This window comes from Crinia signifera, chromosome 4 (assembly GCF_055691185.1).
Source record: "Crinia signifera chromosome 4, ASM5569118v1, whole genome shotgun sequence".
Taxonomy (NCBI): domain Eukaryota; kingdom Metazoa; phylum Chordata; class Amphibia; order Anura; family Myobatrachidae; genus Crinia; species Crinia signifera.
Genome location: NC_139220.1, coordinates 71,724,405 through 71,743,484, shown reverse-complemented (window position 1 = coordinate 71,743,484; position 19,080 = coordinate 71,724,405). Strand labels below are relative to the sequence as shown.

Sequence of the window (19,080 nt, the reverse complement as noted above, 5' to 3'; positions counted from 1 at the left end):
GTAAAAAGACAAACCCCCTTAGTTTCTGCATTTTCATGTTCTATATTATAAATCTGAGTATTATTTATCACATATGGTTTCAGAACGGGGTACATTCAAAGAAATATAGTCCATGTATATATGGAACAGCAAAATAGATTTTCAGATTTTGGGGAAAAAGATGCGATATAGACAGTTTGGGCGGATACCAAGAGGGTGATCAGAAGTAGTGGTCTAAACCGCAGCTGGATAAATAGAACTTCCCAATTGCACCAATAGCAATGTGTGCAAAAACAGATTTTTCTCATTACACCCTGTGCTTCCAAACTTAGAAGTGGAGTTTTCAAACCCTAAAACAATTAGGAGCTCTGATTCCAGTAAATTGGTTATATGATAATAAAAGGGTTTTTACAGAAAAGGTGTTTTTTTTCCTATACTCGCTACCTCTGAGCTGTATAAAAGAATCAAAAGGACACCCAGTATAAGCTTAACCAATGTAAACTTTATTAGGCAATTCCTGTAATGTTACATAATAATTGTTAAGTTCATCACTCCCACATCTAAACTGTAACAAGATAAAATTAGCAATGTTACACAAATGTATGTACAGTAATAATAAACAATTTGTCAACAAATAAATGATACAATACACAAACATTTTAAACATACATTTATTATATGATTATCAGAAAAAGATAAATAAAAAAATTCATAAAAAAACAAAAAGTAGTAGTCACACTTATCTGATGCAACAGGTACCGTGGTTTCACAGTCCACGTCTTCCAGGCAGTAATTTAGAAGGGTCTTCGAGAATAGACATTAGGAAGCCAGAAAGAAGTGTTGCAAGGAGTAAGTGCAAACCAGTATGAGTTGTCTGAAGATAGCGTACCGCATTAAGTGAATTTTGACAAGGTATTAATATATTGGCAATATAATATGGTATTTAAAAACAGAAGCATAATGTTTAAATGTGGTCCATGACTACAATTCCTAGTATAATACAGCTTATTTTCACACATAACCACTGCTGTACATATTTAATATATAAGGAATAAGTTATCAATCTGTTTAATCAGGGCGGAGCTCCCCACTGTCCAAGAACTATACCTAGCCAGGGTCAATAAGCGTGCAGGAAAGATCTTGTCGGACAAGCTACACCCTGGCCACAACCTGTTTGAACCCCTTCCGTCAGGTAGACGTTTTAGGTCCATCCCAGCAAAGACGACGAGAACGACAAAAGGCTTCTTCCCAATAGCTGTCCACCAACTAAACCGTATTGAACACACCAAATACTAAATACTAACTCGAACTTTTCTAGATACATGTGAAATGTATGTGATGTATGTTTATGCCTCTCTTCCCACCCCCTTTGTGTTCCCTGATTGATGCTGAACTGTTACCACAAAAAATTCCAAGCATACGCAAGTATACCTGGCCAATAAAGATGATTCTGATATTTTATAAATAATATAAATATATACAAATATTTACTGCCATTCTCATATCATTTGCACATTGCGACAAAATCCAGAAATCAATGCATTAACAAAGGTGGGCATATTGCTTTTTTCACATTAATATGTATATATTAAGTGTGCACATGGACAAACCATATTGGACGCAGAAGGCCAGACTAGAGTCCCGAGCCTGAACGGAGAGCCTAAGCTGCACATACTGTACCTGCAGGCGTATGACAGTAGTACAGGCTGAGAGTAGTTACATGCAGCCCACAGCGTTTGGGTCTACTCAGCTGGACCTGTGCATGAGCCAGAGCCACAATACATGAAAGCAAACACAGCTAAAGCATAAGCTGAGAGCACTGCCATACCTGCTGCAGAGTGGCCTGACGCTGTGAAGAAAGAGCATGGTTTATTAGAGCCTCACCCTATATGTCAGAGACAGAGGAGACATGGGGGAGACCTCCACCACCTGCATCCAGGTCATTCACACTGAGGGCAACATTCCAGGTCACCCTGGTCCTTCAAGGGAGGGCAGCATACCAGGACAACATAGTCAATAAAACTAGGAGCAGCATGCGAGGGCACTCGGGTTATTTAAATTAAAAGTAGAATGTAAGTAAATCAGTGTCCGAAATCTGGTTTATTCTCAGAAGGGCAGAATGCTAGGGCACCCCCAGGTCAGGTGCCTCTGCTGACCCCTTGTGTGCCTCTGCCCCACCTAAAATGTATGCTGCACATCCTTCTATATACCTTTCCTTCCACAAGGAACGGATTCCGGGTAGGAAAACGGGGCGATCGCCCTGCATATTTTATTTTTACTGGGCTGCACAGTTTATGGTGGCAGCCCATGGTGGCATGCTTGATATCTTCTTGTGCAGGAATAAAGTAAATTGAGACCTATCTATTTTGTCAGTGGCTGGCCATATTGAAATACAAGGGGAACAAACAAAACAAAGGCATTAAGTTTGTTTTGTATGCAAGGCTGGCTGCTTTTACATGTACAGATTTGTCCACCTATACTCAATGTAGTATTATAATATAATATGGCATGAGTAAACCAATCAAGTAGTGTAATGTCTTTTTTTTTCTTTCATTTGACTGTGCAGGATACAATTGCCATGTGACTGTATGGATTAATTTGATATCTAACACTTGAATATTGGGTTTGATTCTGAATCTGTATATGAAGCACTACAGAACTTGGCATAAAAAAAAAGTACAGGACCTGGCACGTCAAAAAGGATGTTTAACATGACAGCAGTAATGGTGTGTGAGGACATATCTGGAGCACACAAGTGAAGGACAGCTTTTTGTCACGAAGCAGGCAAGTGAATGACAAACTACCTTTTTTAAGAAGAGTACAGTAGCTGGAGTAATGTCCTGGTAGATTTGAAGAAGTGAGTGACCCTGGAAAGATATTGTAGGGTGCTTCCTGGCCTCATGGATAATATCCTCCTTGGCAGTATAGTAATGACAGTAGAGGATGACATCTCTGGGCTGAGAGGATTCCTGACAACGGGGACGAAGGGCTCTGTGCACTCTTCCCATGTAAAGATGATGCACAGGGGTGGTGGGGGATAGGTGGAAAAAGAGCTTTTCAAGTAATCATCCAAAAGAGGCTGGATCAACCTTTTTGGGTATGACCAACACGCACATTTTTCCGTATTGCCCTGATCTCCTGGTCCTCTTGACGCACCAGATAGAGGAGTACATGTTCTGAAGCTCTACTCCCCTCACCTGTTGAGAAGAGACCACATCTTTCACCGAAGTTCTGTCTCCAAGGTCTTCCATCTCAGATTTAAGGGAGTGGACAGCCTTTTGAATTTCAGTCTTTACAGTTTGAATAGATTGGTGGGCCTTGTGGACCTCATGGAAGAGGGATTGGAGGGACTTGCATGTCAGTGGGGAATGGTCAGAGTCCTCAGAGTGATCCTGCAGCCCAGGTATCAAATAAGGCTATTCAGCCAGTGGATGCAGGCTGTGCTGCTAGAGGAAAGTTCAGGAAAAATCAAGATGGCTACCAGCAGGACAGGGAGCCTAGTCAGGAGCTCTGTGGCGAATAAAGACAGTATTCCAGTCTAGCATATGCATGGGTCCTGCTTCTTCCAGTACCACGGAGACTGGACCGGAATCAAGCATATTGTTTAGACAAGGTTCAGTTACTTGCCTATTTTGCTTTACTCTCACCTCAAAATCAGGCCTAAAAGCATGATGATTTCAGGCATCCCAAGTGGTTATCAGCATCTTTAATTTATGCACATCCATAATTATGAGGTGTGTGCAATAAGATTCCAGGTGAGCAGTGCATCGGTTGAATTGACACATATCACAGGTTATGAACTGTAATCTCTGAATAAAGTTCTTGTGAAATGTCAAGGCACAAAACTGTGTACATGCAACACTGCACACTGAAGTCAGCATCTTCCCTTCCTTCACAAACGCTTTATGGAGCTCAACAGAGGCCACTGGAGAGCCACAATATTCAACATATACAAGAGTGATCGTGAGAGAAAATTTTTGCATACTGCAAGCTGCTTCTAGGGGTGTAAGAACCACACCGGACAACCATTTAAATAGTTTGCAGAATTTCAGAGTAGGAGGCAGTCCATGAAAAATTAGTGATACAGCCGACTTGTGTCTGCCATCACCTTGGACAACATTGCTACCATGCAGGACATAGATAAGGTGGATGCCAGGGTGACCAAAGCTCAGTTAGAGAAGGAGATAAGAAACTCATCGGGATTCAACCACTTTAAACGCCACTGTCCTTTCAGCTGACTGGAGATCAGGTTTGGGGAACTTGGTAATGCAATATGCTGGCTAGGGTTGATGGTAGTAGCTCAAACGTTGTCTGGAAGATCATCAATGGAATGAATCCTGGGTCTAGTTTCGACCCCCGAGACCAAACAAAAATGGTGCACTCCAATTAGGGTCCATTGAGCCACCACAGAAGTTCTGACATGAGCACAGTGTTGCCAAGCATATCCCTCATGTAGCTATGCACCATCACTGGGAACTGGTATACCAACCAATGAATGCCACAAGACCTTGAAGCCATATTAAGATGCAGTCTAAGAACATGCATTTGTGGTGCCCTTCTTAATCAGGACAATGCAAATGCCCACAGGTCCAGGAAAGTGGATTTTATGGCATATGAATACAGGTCAGTGCTTAGTAATCCACTGTACAGCTCAGACCTGGCACAATTTTAATGTTCTAAATAATGAAGAGCAAGATGCAAGGGATTCCTTTTGAGTTGCTGGAGGATGCAGTGGAGACCTTCACCAGCATATAGAAGACATACCTGCTTTGGATTTCAACAAGTGGTTGAGCACATACAACTTTGCCTGGACTCCTCTGGCAGACACTTAAAGTGAACATTATATGTATTCAAATAGAATGCTTTTTTTTGTGCATCCGGAGGCTTATTGGACACCCCTCACATGCTTACCTCTCCGGAGAACCTTATCAGACGATGCTGCAGAGCAGCAGAAAATCACTTTGAAAATGGCAGTGATTTTGCAATAGAGAAGTCATTGCACGAGCACAATGTTCCTGGAGACTCGCGCATGCACAGTACATTTTGGCTCTCTACTCCTTATTTCTTAATGTATTTTATCCATACAATAATAATACAATATATTATTTAAAATATAAAACATACCAAAGGAATATTGAAAGTATTGTGATTATTCGTATGTTGCTGGTCTTCAGTAGATCAATAATAGTGTGGCGCTTATTACTGTGTTCTTTATCATCCAGCTGTCAAAGGAGATAGAATACAGAGATTATATATACACTGATGTCACAAGGACAATTCAGGTTCATTATTGACCACTTGCGGGAAAAAAAAAATAGATCTAAACATTTGAGCTAACGTAATTATAGACAGAGATACATGCCTCCAGGGCTGTATTAAAGGGAGGGGGGCTAGCTAAAGGTTTTGTGCATGGGAGTGGGTAGTGCTGCAGCTTCGCCTATCTGCCAATGTGACAATGATTAATGGTGCTGAGCATCGGGAGCCAAGGCACACTAGGAGTGGACCAAGTCCCATGAGACTTTGAACAAGAGGTCAGAACGTGAGAGGCTTGTGCTGAGCTCTGCTTGGTGGAGCTCATCATATGCTTCTCCGGCCCATGAAGGACAGCAGCAGCAGCGGCCTCGTCATGGGAGGGTTTTTAATAAGAGGCAACACTGAGCCCGTCAGGGCTCCTATAGAGTAAGGTACAGAGGGACGAACACAGGCTTTTCATGTGGTGTATGTATGTATGTATATATATATATATATATATATATATATATATATATATATATATATATATATATATATATATATATATATATATATATATATATATATACACACACAATGCGATGAGGACGGCACTCAGGTCTGGGGGTGGATGCCAAATTGACTTGCTCCGGTGCCCTCTTTCAAGAGGGGATGTGTCCTCAAGGAATATGCTGCAGAAATAAGCGGCACTCTGAGGCTGATAAGTGGTGAAAACAGCAGGAATTTTATTCCTTGTGCAGGGATCAAAAAGTTTCGGAGCTCGGGGGCCCCGTCGTCAGTTCAGGGAATGCACAATAAACAAGCATATGCAGTGTATTATATAGGAGACTTACCCGCCCCCTGTGCGTCCCGTTCGTGTCCTCCTCCAGCGACTTCCGGGTTGGCGCCGTCTCTGTGACATAACTGGCGCAGGTTTGATGGTTGCGATGGTTTCCTGCGCAACGTCACTGATTCGCGCTCCCGGCGGCCGGGTCACGTGGGGCGGCTGTGCGCTATAGTGATACAAGAAAATATCATAAACATCTTATACATGTACAAAGTGACATAACACTGAGCAACCAATGCAGTGAATAAAAATGGTTCCATATACAAATTAAACTTAAGGGAAACATTTAACATTAACGTGAAAGAAACATTTTGCTGGGTTATGACAGGTTGGTATATGGTGAACAGTGGTGTGAGGCTGCCATCTACTGGGCAGGAAGTGTAAAATACACAAATACATATAACATTACTAGACAAACTATTGAAAATAATGCGAACAGCATTAAGGGACTGTCCCTGCCATCTGCGTACACAGGTCAACATGTGCCAAAGCAGAGGGCTATTCTATTGCCTGTGCTGGTCTGCTAACAATCAGCGGGAATATACTATCAGGTATAAGGAATTCCCATATAGTGAAAGGGCAACATGTGTCAGTACGAGGGCAGACACCTGGGTGTCACTATGAGGTAACACAGGTGTATGAAGAAAAGAAAAGAAACACACGGTTTCCACAATGTTGGTGGGACCCCCTGAGGAGAGCGCTAGTGGGATGAAAATATAGGTGGGCTGACCACCCACAAAATTCTGTAAACAGGTGATGAGGAACTGGAAGTAAAACAGCTAAATAAAGTCCTGAATGGGGCCGTGTGGATGTGCAAGAACACCCAACCAGGCCCGTGAAAGATGAGTGAGGTATAGAACAGACCTTATAGGAAATTGTGTAGGCCGAGATTCTCATTAAGCCCTCTGGGTTGTAGGGAGTCTAGCTTAAAAATCCATTGGGATTCAAGCTGTAACAGCTTTCTGGATCAATTGCCACCTCTGATGGAGAACGGGACATGATCCACTATCTTGTACCGTAGGGTCGCCATGCTATGTTTGAATGTGGCAAAATGGCGAGCCACTGGCTGCTCACTTTTGCCAGAAATTAGGGCTGCGCGTATGGCGCAACGGTGTTGGGCCATTCTGACCTTAAATGTACAATCAGTTTTCCCCACATAATACAAGCCGCAGGGGCAGATGATCGCATATACAATGTATTTTGACGTACATGTCAGGGGCCAGCGTATTTTCAATTTTTGCCCAGTGTGGGGATGTTGTATGATCGTGCTGGGTGTGAGCGAACTGCACGTAGTGCATCCTAAGCAGCGGTAGCACCCATTTGCCCGTTGTCTAGTGCCTGGTGGATGGGAATGAAATGCAGTGATGTCCAATTTTACCAAACGATCTTTAAGATTACAGCTACGTTTATAGTTTGCCAATAGTCTAGTTGTTTTAAGATTTTTTAGATCTGGATCAGACGTAATTATGTGCCACCAATTTTTAGCAAGTTTGGTGGTGTTCAAGCTGGACGTACTGTATTCATTAACCCATGGAAGGGCTGGGGTTTGAGTTTTTTTAGGTTGGCTGCTGGTGATCATGGCCAATCTATCCTGTGCCAGCGCCCTGTCTTTAGCCTTATTGAGGTTCGCCCTAGGGTACCCTCGTTGTTCGAACTTGTGCAACATTTCGTCCAGTTGCTGTAAACGCAATTGGGGGTCAGAGGTTATTCTGCATACGCGCAGGAACTGCGAATACGGCAGTCCTTCCACAGTGGAACGAGGGTGGAAGCTATTATGTCGGAGTATGGTGTTCCGATCAGTGGGCTTAATATACATCTGCTTCTGCACTATGCTGATATTAACGTCCAGGAAATGAATTTCCTGTGAGCTTGATGTTAAAGACAGTTTAATGGGATGGTTAGAGGCATTTTGTGCTGTAATGAGGTCCTCTAAAATGGTAAGGGGCCCGTTCCATATGATCAACAGATCGTCAAATACACACGTTACATTGACGATCTGTTGATCATATGGAACGGGCCCCTTACCATTTTAGAGGACCTCATTACAGCACAAAATGCCTCCAACCCTCCCATTAAACTGTCTTTAACATCAAGCTCACAGGAAATTCATTTCCTGGACGTTAATATCAGCATAGTGCAGGAGCAGATGCACACTGCACTGTATATTAAGCCCACTGATCGGAACACCATACTCCGACATAATAGCTTCCACCCTCGTTCCACTGTGGAAGGACTGCCGTATTCGCAGTTCCTGCGCGTATGCAGAATAACCTCTGACCCCCAATTGCGTTTACAGCAACTAGACGAAATGTTGCACAAGTTCGAACAACGAGGGTACCCTAGGGCGAACCTCAATAAGGCTAAAGACAGGGCGCTGGCACAGGATAGATTGGCCATGATCACCAGCAGCCAACCTAAAAAAACTCAAACCCCAGCCCTTCCATGGGTTAATGAATAAAGTACGTCCAGCTTGAACACCACCAAACTTGCTAAAAATTGGTGGCCCATAATTACGTCTGATCCAGATCTAAAAAATCTTAAAACAACTAGACTATTGGCAAGCTATAAACGTAGCTGTAATCTTAAAGATCGTTTGGTAAAATTGGACATCACTGCATTTTATTCCCATCCACCAGGCACAAGACAACGGGCAAATGGGTGCTACCGCTGCTTAGGATGCACTACGTGCAGTTCGCTCACACCCAGCACGATCATACAACATCCCCACACTGGGCAAAAATTTAAAATACGCTGGCCCCTGACATGTACGTCAAAATACATTGTATATGTGATCATCTGCCCCTGCGGCTTGTATTATGTGGGGAAAACTGATTGTACATTTAAGGTTAAAATGGCCCAACACCGTTGCGCCATACGAGCAGCCCTAATTTCTGGCAAAAGTGAGCAGCCAGTGGCTCGCCATTTTGCCACATTCAAACATAGCATGGCAACCCTGCGGTACAAGATAGTGGATCATGTACCGTTCTCCATCAGAGGTGGCAATAGATCCAGAAAGCTGTTACAGCTTGAATCCCAATGGATTTTTAAGCTAGACTCCCTACAACCCAGAGGGCTTAATGAGAATCTCGGCCTACACAATTTCCTATAAGGTCTGTTTTATACCTCACTCATCTTTCAGTGGCCCAGCGTGGGCCTGGTTGGGTGTTCTTGCACATCCACACGGCCCCATTCAGGACTTTATTTAGCTGTTTTACTTCCAGTTCCTCAGCACCTGTTTACAGAATTTAGTGGGTGGTCAGCCCACCTATATTTTCATCCCACTAGCGCTCTCCTCAGGGGGTCCCACCAACATTGTGGAAACCGTGTGTTTCTTTTCTTCATACACCTGTGTTACCTCATAGTGACACCCAGGTGTCTGCCCTCGTACTGTCACATGTTGCCCTTTCACTATATGGGAATTCCTTATACCTGATAGTATATTCCCGCTGATTGTTAGCAGACCAGCACAGGCAATAGAATAGCCCTCTGCTTTGGCACATGTTGACCTGTGTACGCAGATGGCAGGGACAGTCCCTTAATGCTGTTCGCATTATTTTAAATAGTTTGTCTAGTAATGTTATATGTATTTGTGTATTTTACACTTCCTGCCCAGTAGATGGCAGCCTCACACCACTGTTCACCATATACCAACCTGTCATAACCCAGCAAAATGTTTCTTTCACGTTAATGTTAAATGTTTCCCTTAAGTTTAATTTGTATATGGAACCATTTTTATTCACTGCATTGGTTGCTCAGTGTTATGTCACTTTGTACATGTATAAGATGTTTATGATATTTTCTTGTATCACTATAGCGCACAGCCGCCCCACGTGACCCTGCAGCCGGCCGCCGGGAGAGCGCATCAGTGACGTTGCGCAGGAAACCATCGCAACCATCGAACCTGTGCCAGTTACGTCACAGAGACGGCGCCAACCCGGAAGTCGCTGGAGGAGGACACGAACGGGACGCACAGGGGGCGGGTAAGTCTCCTATATAATACACTGCACATGTTTGTTTATTGTGCATTCCCTGAACTGACGACGGGGCCCCCGAGCTCCGAAACGTTTTGATCCCAGCACAAGGAATAAAATTCCTGCTGTTTTCACCACTTATCAGCCTCCGAGTGCCGCTTATTTCTGCAGTATGTATATATATATATATATATGTATGTATATATATATATATGTATATATATATATATATATATATATATATATATATATATATATATATATATATATATATATATATATATATATATATATATATATATATATACACACACATACACATACACACACACACACATATATAATCCAGAAGTCTCAGAAACACCATGAAAATATTGGGAGAACAAACAAACTTTACACAGATTGACTAGGAACGTGTGCAGCAGCCATACTAAGTCTCAGAAACACCATGAAAATATTGGGAGAACAAACAAACTTTACTAGGAACGTGTGCGGCAGCCATACTAACCACTATGTTAACCATGCTCCAAACAAGTGTTCTACATAACTCATGTGTTCATCACGCAAGTTGCACTATGCAAGCTGACACGGTGCTGCACTGAAAATATTTTACCTCTGCAGTTTTAAAAATGACAGCCGGCGCGGAAATCTTATTATATTTTGCTGCTTTCCTTATTATGGCCTCTGCTTCTTCTATTCTTCCCTGAGAGAGAAGCCATTGTGGAGATTCTGGAATAATCCTGCAAGAGACACAACATTCAACCATTTAGCCCAATTCTATTGTTCTTTAGCCATAAAAAGTATGTACTTTAATTTCCAAAATATCTGGACCACTGGCATATACTTAACCCTTTGATTGCTAAGGGAATGTCAAAATAGGTGTGAATATTGGCAAGTAAACCTTTTTATTAACCAATTTAGTACCAAAGTTAAAAATGCCAGTGTCCCTCACAGAGACTTTTTTTGGGGGGTGCAATATTTAACTAAACTTCAATGAATTGACTTGGCTGTATTTTTATTTATTTATACTAAAAGAACAGTTGCTGTGAGCAATGCTGGCATTTTTAGCGGATATTTTGAGGATCGCTCACATAAGTGTTGGCACTTAAAGGGTTAACAACATCTAACCTGAACATCTGATTTCATGCATGATGAAAGCATTAGGAAAATTCTAACTTCAAAACAAAAGTCAAACTAAAAAGTTTGAGGATCATTCCATTGAAACCTTTTCTTGTACAGTCTATCTTACAGACTATTGTATCCTAGCGCATGATTCAGGAACATTGTAGAAGAATGACGTTAGACCATAAACCAGTGTCTCCCAAACCTGGTACTCCTAGCCCCCTCACAGGCCAGGCATTAGCGATATCCTGTGCTCAATCAAAGTGACTGAGGTAAATGATAAAACAGAAGACATTGTCCTTCATGCAGAATGGTAAACTCACCACCACAAAGGGATGCACAGCAATCCGGGCACAGTCAGGGCCATTAGTAGTGTCCTCCAGTCACGGAGATAAAAGGCAAATAGAGGCAAAATCATATAGCCAATAGCAAAAAATATACATATGCCTAATGTTGAGAAGATGATTCGAGCAGACTTGCCAAGGATTTCAGATCCTGTTGAAAACATTAATAACATTTAAGCAGAGACAAGGCCATATGTAATACCCAACGTTCCCTGTAAGTGGAGCATCATTTTTATAATTTGTCTCTTCCTATCAATAGGGATAGTAGTGGATTAACTGTAATCCTAGTGATCTGCATGCTGCATGTTGTACCACTTGTGGCCAAGAGGTGACAGTGCAGAGCCACACAATTATCTAAGGGGGAACATTTATATACTGTACACTGTAATATATACAAGGGAGGATTGAAAATAATGAGACTGCCTCTGTTTTTCTGTCCCATAGATATATGTGGCAATGCTATGCTGGTTATTGTGAAGTTCATACACTGATGCGTCTCAAACTGCAGTTGCTCTGTTCTGAAGAACACAGTATCCGATGCTGACATTACTCCTATGTTGTTCCATCATGTTGACTGGCTGGTAACTAGTAAAATATAATGGGGTTGTTGCAGAGTCAAACACAAGCCGGCTGTATTTGCGTGCATATAACTAAATATATCAGTATGCAAAGATGTGCAGGTACTTGTTTCCTAGCACGGTGCCCACTACGTTAATTGCGTAGAGGGCTATTCTGCTTTTCTGTCCCCGGGCCATCCCATCGCATCTCCCGCAAAATCGCATGCGATTTTATAGGGTGTGCAATGCCATGACACTAGGTATACAATAATATGATTGTATGTCTCAAAATAGGTTTAACGCACCCCCCCCACACACACACACTATCCACGCCACCTCGAAGCGTGGCGAGCGCAGCGGAACGCGTCCACCGACTTTTTCATTACCCACTATCCACGTCGGCGTGGAGTTGATTTTATATAGTGTGGCGAGCATAGCGAGCCCTAAGAGTGGCGAGTGCAGTGTGCCCTGCGAGGGGACACGGAATACATGTTAAGTAATCTGCGTCCCCTCGCCGACGTGGATAGTGGGGTAATGAAAAGGTCAGAGGACGCGTTCCGCTGCGCTCGCCACGCTTCGGGGTGGCATGGATAGTGGGGGGATGCGTTAAACCTATTTTTGGGACATACAATCATAGTATTGTATATCTAATGTCATGACATCTCACACCCTATAAAATCGCAATGCGATTCAAGGGGCACTGCAGTGCTTAAGAATCCATAAATGATCAAAAACAAGAAAACAGCTAAAGTCATTATTAAGGTGACAGAGACCTAGATGCTGTTGCATGGAGGGCTGGTTTTAATGAAGCGGGTCTGTAGAGCCCATCTAAAGTTTTGTAGGGAGGTGGAGAGCATTCCAGAGATAAGAAGCACAACAGCCAAAATACTGGAGGCAGGAATGGGAGAAGTAATCAGTTGGTATGAAAGGTAGCATGCATTTGTGGAGTGAAGAGGTCGGGTGGGAGTGTAAAGACTGATAAGGTCAGATATGTAAGTGAAAGATGAGTGGGGAAGAGCTAAGTAAAATGTGTGCATAAACTAGCCTTGAAATCTTTTGTCCGACCTTGACAAAAGATTTCAGGCAAGCGCACATCTTTACCAAAGATTTCTCTCAAAATCCCATGTGCGTTCCTATGGATATTTTGATAAATATTCTGATCTTTCATGCAGCATGTAAGATCAGAAGATTTAGCAAAAGATCCGTGGGATCGCACATCCTACCAATATCGGACGTTTTGGCCGATTATTGGTAAAAATCAGCTAATTTTTCGGCCAAACGTTAGAAATCAGCAAAAAATCTGTTCTAGTGTGTGGGCACCTTAACAGAGTGTGAGGCACTTGAATTATATTCTAAAGGGAGAAGGGAGCCAGTGTAGGGCTTGTAGGAGATGGGGGTGGACATAGTATGTTTGCAGAGGAAGATGAGCCAGGCAGCAGCATTGAGGATGGATTGGAGTGGATAGTGGTGTTCGTCAGGGAGGCCAGAAATAAGGAGATTAGCCTAGTATCATGGTTGAGAAAGTGTCTAATACGGTAAATATTTGTGAGGTGGAAATGGCAGGACTATGAGAGGTGCTGAATGTGTGGTTTAAAGGAGCGAGAAATCAAGAACAACATCAAGGCAGCCTACTTGGGAGTTAGAGGAGACCGTTACTGATGACAATGTGTGGAGTTCTTTATTCAGCCTTGCTCTGACAAGCACTGACAGGTGTGTGTGTCTTTCCAAATCATGTCCAATCAACTGATACCGCTTTCATATCGCAATTGCCGGGTCGCACCAGGGATCTAAACACAGGTCAGTCCCGGGAGTGACCCGGCATTTGTGAAGTGAAGCTCTCCTCAGCAACCTGGCAATAAGCACTTGGAGCTGAACAGGTCTCCTCCATATAGTGTAAACGGGACCTTGGTCGCACGACCCGGGTTACCCGTTGACACAGCCCAGCAACCAGGGTATAAGCCTTCTTTTAACATGGATGGGAATGCCTGGTTGCTGGACACGGAAGTTTCCTGTTGGCGCTTTCAAAACGCACAGTGACCCGGGTCCGACAGGGGTTGTTTGTGTGGTGTGAAAGGGGTATGAATTTACCACAGGTGGACTCCAATTAGGATTCCAAGGATTATCAGTGGAAACAAGATGCACCTAAGCTCAATTTGAGCTTCATGGCAAAGGCTGTCCATACATGTGATTTTTTATTTTATAAATTTGCACTAATCTCCCCAAAAACTTTTTTCACTTTGTCATTACGGTGAATTGTGTATAGAACTTTGAGGGAAACAAACAGGGAACTCCCTTACAAGCTCCTGTAACAGATCACATACAAAAAAAACATCTGTTTTGCCATTTAAAATTCTACCACAAAACACACAGCAGTTCTGTGGAATAAAGTCAGAGTTTGTACAGAATGAATTGAGCATTTGTCTAGGCTGGATCTTGAGTCTTGTGGCAACTGCTCACCTTTTTGCTCCTGAGAAACGTTAGTGTGCATGAGAGAGGAGGAAAACCTCAGTATGCTTTTATCAGGTTTATTCACATTGGACAGTTCTGTCCCTCTCTAGCTGATATTGATCAACAGAGGATTGGGAAATATCACATTCCGGTAACTCCAGGTAATGGAGACTTTGATACATATAAATGACTACTCATAACTTCCTGTATTCAATTACAGTAATAGGCTATTAAGGGTGAATAATAAGAGATAGCTAGTCCTAACCAGTCATTATGTTTCAGTAGCTATGTTTTCGTGTGAAATACTCATGGTTATGTCTCCTGAGAAGGAGTGGAGTCTAATACTGTATATGGCAAGGCTCCGCTACATGCATTGGAGTCTACCAGTGTATAGGGCAAGGCTCCGCTACATGCAGTGGAGTCTACCATTGTATACAGCAGGGCTCCACTACATGCAGTGGAGTCTACCATTGTATACAGCAGGGCTCCACTACATGCAGTGGAGTCTACCATTGTATACAGCAGGGCTCCGCTACATGCAGTGGAGTCTACCACTGTATACAGCAGGGCTCCGCTACATGCAGTGGAGTCTACCACTGTATACAGCAGGGCTCCGCTACATGCAGTGGAGTCTACCACTGTATACAGCAGGGCTCCGCTACATGCAGTGGAGTCTACCACTGTATACGGCAGGGCTCCGCTACATGCAGTGGAGTCTACCACTGTATACGGCAGGGCTCCGCTACATGCAGTGGAGTCTACCATTGTATACAGCAGGGCTCCACTACATGCAGTGGAGTCTACCACTGTATACAGCAGGGCTCCGCTACATGCAGTGGAGCCTACTACTGTGTATGAAAGGGCTCAGCTAAGTTGGCCACTGATAGATGCTTTGTGTTCCTCTGATCATTTCCACATACATCAAACATGGAATCATAGTTTGTATAGATTCAAAAAGTCATACCCAATATGAAAGCAGAAACATAGTTGGAGATCTGTCCCATGCCAACAATAAGAAACAGAATAGAAAACATCTCCCAGCTGGTTGAGAACACTTGTACAATGCTGAAGCCGGTCTGCACAGCCATTGTGGCAAAGAAGATCTTCTTTCTGCCAAAGCTATAGAAAAAAAAGGAATAACACAAAGCAATAAATAAAAATGCATTTAGGGCATGTGAAACAGTTGCACAATGGATCTGTGTGCATAAATGATCAGAATATCTGTTAATGTGCTCATTTGGGCAAAGACTATGATTATGCTGGCCACAGATATAACAATTAATTCACAGTCCAAGATCCTGAGGCCACTGTCCAATTATCCCATGCTACCAGGAGGCTACATTTTTAATGCGATACAGTCATTTAGTGTGTGGCCTGTGCAGCCAGATCTGGCATCAATGGAGCCTGTTCCTTGACATTAAAAGATGGTCACATACTGAGGGCAAAATATCCCTGATCATATTTACCAATATAACTAAAAATGAACTAATCACTTTTAACATTATCAGTCACCAGATGACGTCAAACAAACAAATCACAATACCACAGATTCAAATTGTAAACAAAAAACATTAACACCCTCAAGCTGTGGACACACGGTGTGATTCTGGCTATTGATTTTGACCATATAGTCAAAATTGAATAGAACGTTAGTCAGAATCACACAGTATTCAGACACATTTGATGCAGATGCGATGCCAATGTGCGCCCCCATTATTCAGTATTGAATAAAACAATAGACTGTGCAGGCAAGGCTATCTTGTCCATATATCACCCATAGAATGTATTTGGCCTAGGGCCAAATTGCAATATAGTCTAAATATAAAAGTACATTTAAAGCAGTTAGCAAAAATGGGATAGTCCAAACCTGCCATGAGACAGAATCAAACCTTATGCAAAAGTGACAAAATCGCATGTGTGAATCTCCTAATGTATAGGCACATTAAGACAGCTGAAGTCATTTTCTAAGGAAGAGTTGGCTAAATTGATGGGCAAATATGGTGCTAACAGCAAAATCAAAAATCGCCACATATTAAATTTATCCAATGGTGTTTAATAGTTATCCAGTCTACATAAGGAACACCCACAAAAAAATAAAGTGTTTGCAATGGACATCCTCAAGTCACTGTATTAGGTTCTCCATGCATGGCAGCAGCTGCCTGCCAAGAAAGATGAAGCCGTATTCTCAAGAATTCGGTTCCCATCTAGAAGCTTGGGCTTTTTAGGTACATTCACTTTCTCGAGATCCATGAAGTGGGTATCGATATTATTATAGAGAATAATTAGCTTGTTAAAAGATGTTTGAATATCATGACCTGCAAATTCATTCTTATTCTGGTCTAGAATATCCTAATACAGGGCTGGGCAACACCGGCCCTCCAGATGTCAATGAACTACACATCCCAGGATGCTTTGCATTAGTTTTGCTATGTGGCCATGCTGAAACTGATGCAAGGCATGCTGTGATGTGTAGTTCATCAACATCTGGAGGGCAGGTGTTGCCCAGCCCTGTCCTAATAAAACATTTAGACGCAAACACATCTGGTTAGAGGCAGAGACAGAGACTTCACCAGGCTCATCCAAGAACTTTCAATATGCTGAAGTAAAGGTGTGGGGAGAATATACAGTAGATAAGCACCACTTAAGCATGCTCATGAAGTTTTAAAAGCTGGATCACTAAATGAATTACACATTTATTCAGGAAACCCAAGGGGCAGCACGGATGGTGTAATGGTTAGCATTACTGCCTCATAGCACTGAGGTCATGTAATGGTTAGCATTACTGCCTCATAGCACTGAGGTCATGGGTTCGATCCCCACCATTGCCCTAACTGTGCAGAGTATGTATATTCTCCCCGTGCTTGCGTGGGTTTACTCCGGGTATTCCGGTTTCCTGCCACAATCCAAAAATATACTGGTATTAATTGGCTACCAACAAAATTAACCTTAGAATGTCTGTGTGTCCGTGTACATGTGGTAGGGAATATAGATTGTAAGCTCCACTGGGGCAGGGACTGATGTGAATGTTCAAATATTCTCTGTAAAGTGCTGCGTAATATGTGTGCGCTATATAAGAAACTGTAAATAAATAAATAAATAAATAAATAAAGAGCTTGATGACATGGTGATTAGAAACTGTAGAAGAATAAGTAACAAAGTCATGTAGACAGCTGCAAAGAGAGAATGAGCACCAGAGTAAGACATTTGTAGTTACGCACACATGAAGGCTACACAAACAGCTCCTGCTCGGATACCTTCTACTGTCATTCAAGGAGGTCCAGCATACTGTAGCTTAACTGGAAGGCTGGCTGGTTTCGTTTGTGCAGGCCAAGCACCTGGACAAAGTCACAGGCTGTGTGAGATTCCATGGGCGGAAGATATAAATCCTCTGTGCAGCTAGCAGTTGTTACTAGGGAGACCAATCTTTGGCCATTTTGTCCATCTCAGTATTGTCCTCCAGGCTATGCCGCACCGGGAACTGCTGTGAAACAGTCTTTAAGCACAAGCAAAGGGGGTGGGCAGATGCATGGCTGCGAAGGATGACCTCTAACACCGCGCTGCAGAGCAGCACCTTAGCCAAGCGCTGCCCACCAGAAAAAGATGACATGAGCATGTACATTTATCTCCGGATTAGAGGCTTCAATCCCAGGATTGAAATTCCTGCAATTTTTCCCTAAGTCCCAGGATCGCACTGAATCCAGGACTGGCATTCCTAGTGGTCATTGACTCAATAATAATCAGTCATACATCACCAGAGACCCACTGGTCCCTCCACCTTAAGGGTGATAGGCTTCCTGACCCATATGTCATACAAGAAGAGTTACCCTCTAGCCCCCATACTGTACCTTGCACCTGTTATCTCATAGTATTAAAGGCTACACCAAGATACACATACTTTTATAGCCCTGATATATTCTCAGACTTTGCCATGTGGACTCATGCGTATGAAACTATTGTGTCTCAGATGAAGGATTTTGTGCTAATGTTATTAATGTCAGATGTATCCTGCTTGGCATAGGAACTGCAATTCTGGCATAATTTATCATTCCTGTGTTATTTCGGTATACACGGTATAAAATTGTACTTGGATTGTAAAATAGATACGGAGATGTCTTTATAACCTTAAGAAGACTACACACATAACGATGTGGGAGATGAATGTTCTGAGCGATGCTATATCGCTCAGCACACATCGCTGCACAGCAATGTGCTGCTGAGCAATCTTTCAGGGACAGTGTTCTCCATGAGAACCCTGGCCCTGATCCCGGCAATTAACTAGATTTATCCAGCGGGCTGGAGCACTGGGGTGCTGTAATGGCATTTTCTAAGCGATCTAGTGAGATCGCTTAGAAAATGCATGGGGATCGTTACGTGTATAGGTACAATTAGGGCCTGAAGTGGATTGGGGAGATTCTCCACTTTAGATTCCCAATTATCAAATATCTGTGTATGCATGAAGTCAGTTGCATTGCTGGGATCTCAGCTACATGCAGGAGGTGTTTCTTAAATGACAGGTCTCCTGCATGCTCCTCCTTCAAATCAGATGGAAATACAAAGTAATACAAAAGTAATTGAGTGTC

General features: G+C 42.8%; 1 protein-coding gene across 1 annotated transcript in view; it reads right to left on the bottom strand.

Moving 5' to 3' along the window:
• The window catches only part of LOC146074096 (solute carrier family 22 member 4-like), a 99,021-nt gene that overhangs the window by 14,421 nt on the left and 65,520 nt on the right, over nt 1–19,080 (bottom strand). Inside the window, exons 3-6 of the mRNA XM_083181838.1 lie at nt 15,465–15,619; nt 11,475–11,646; nt 10,643–10,769; nt 5,104–5,201 (exon numbers count right to left, since the gene is read on the bottom strand). Of these exons, the coding sequence (XP_083037964.1) occupies nt 5,104–5,201; nt 10,643–10,769; nt 11,475–11,646; nt 15,465–15,619 (552 nt within the window). The remainder of the gene's footprint in view (nt 1–5,103; nt 5,202–10,642; nt 10,770–11,474; nt 11,647–15,464; nt 15,620–19,080) is intronic.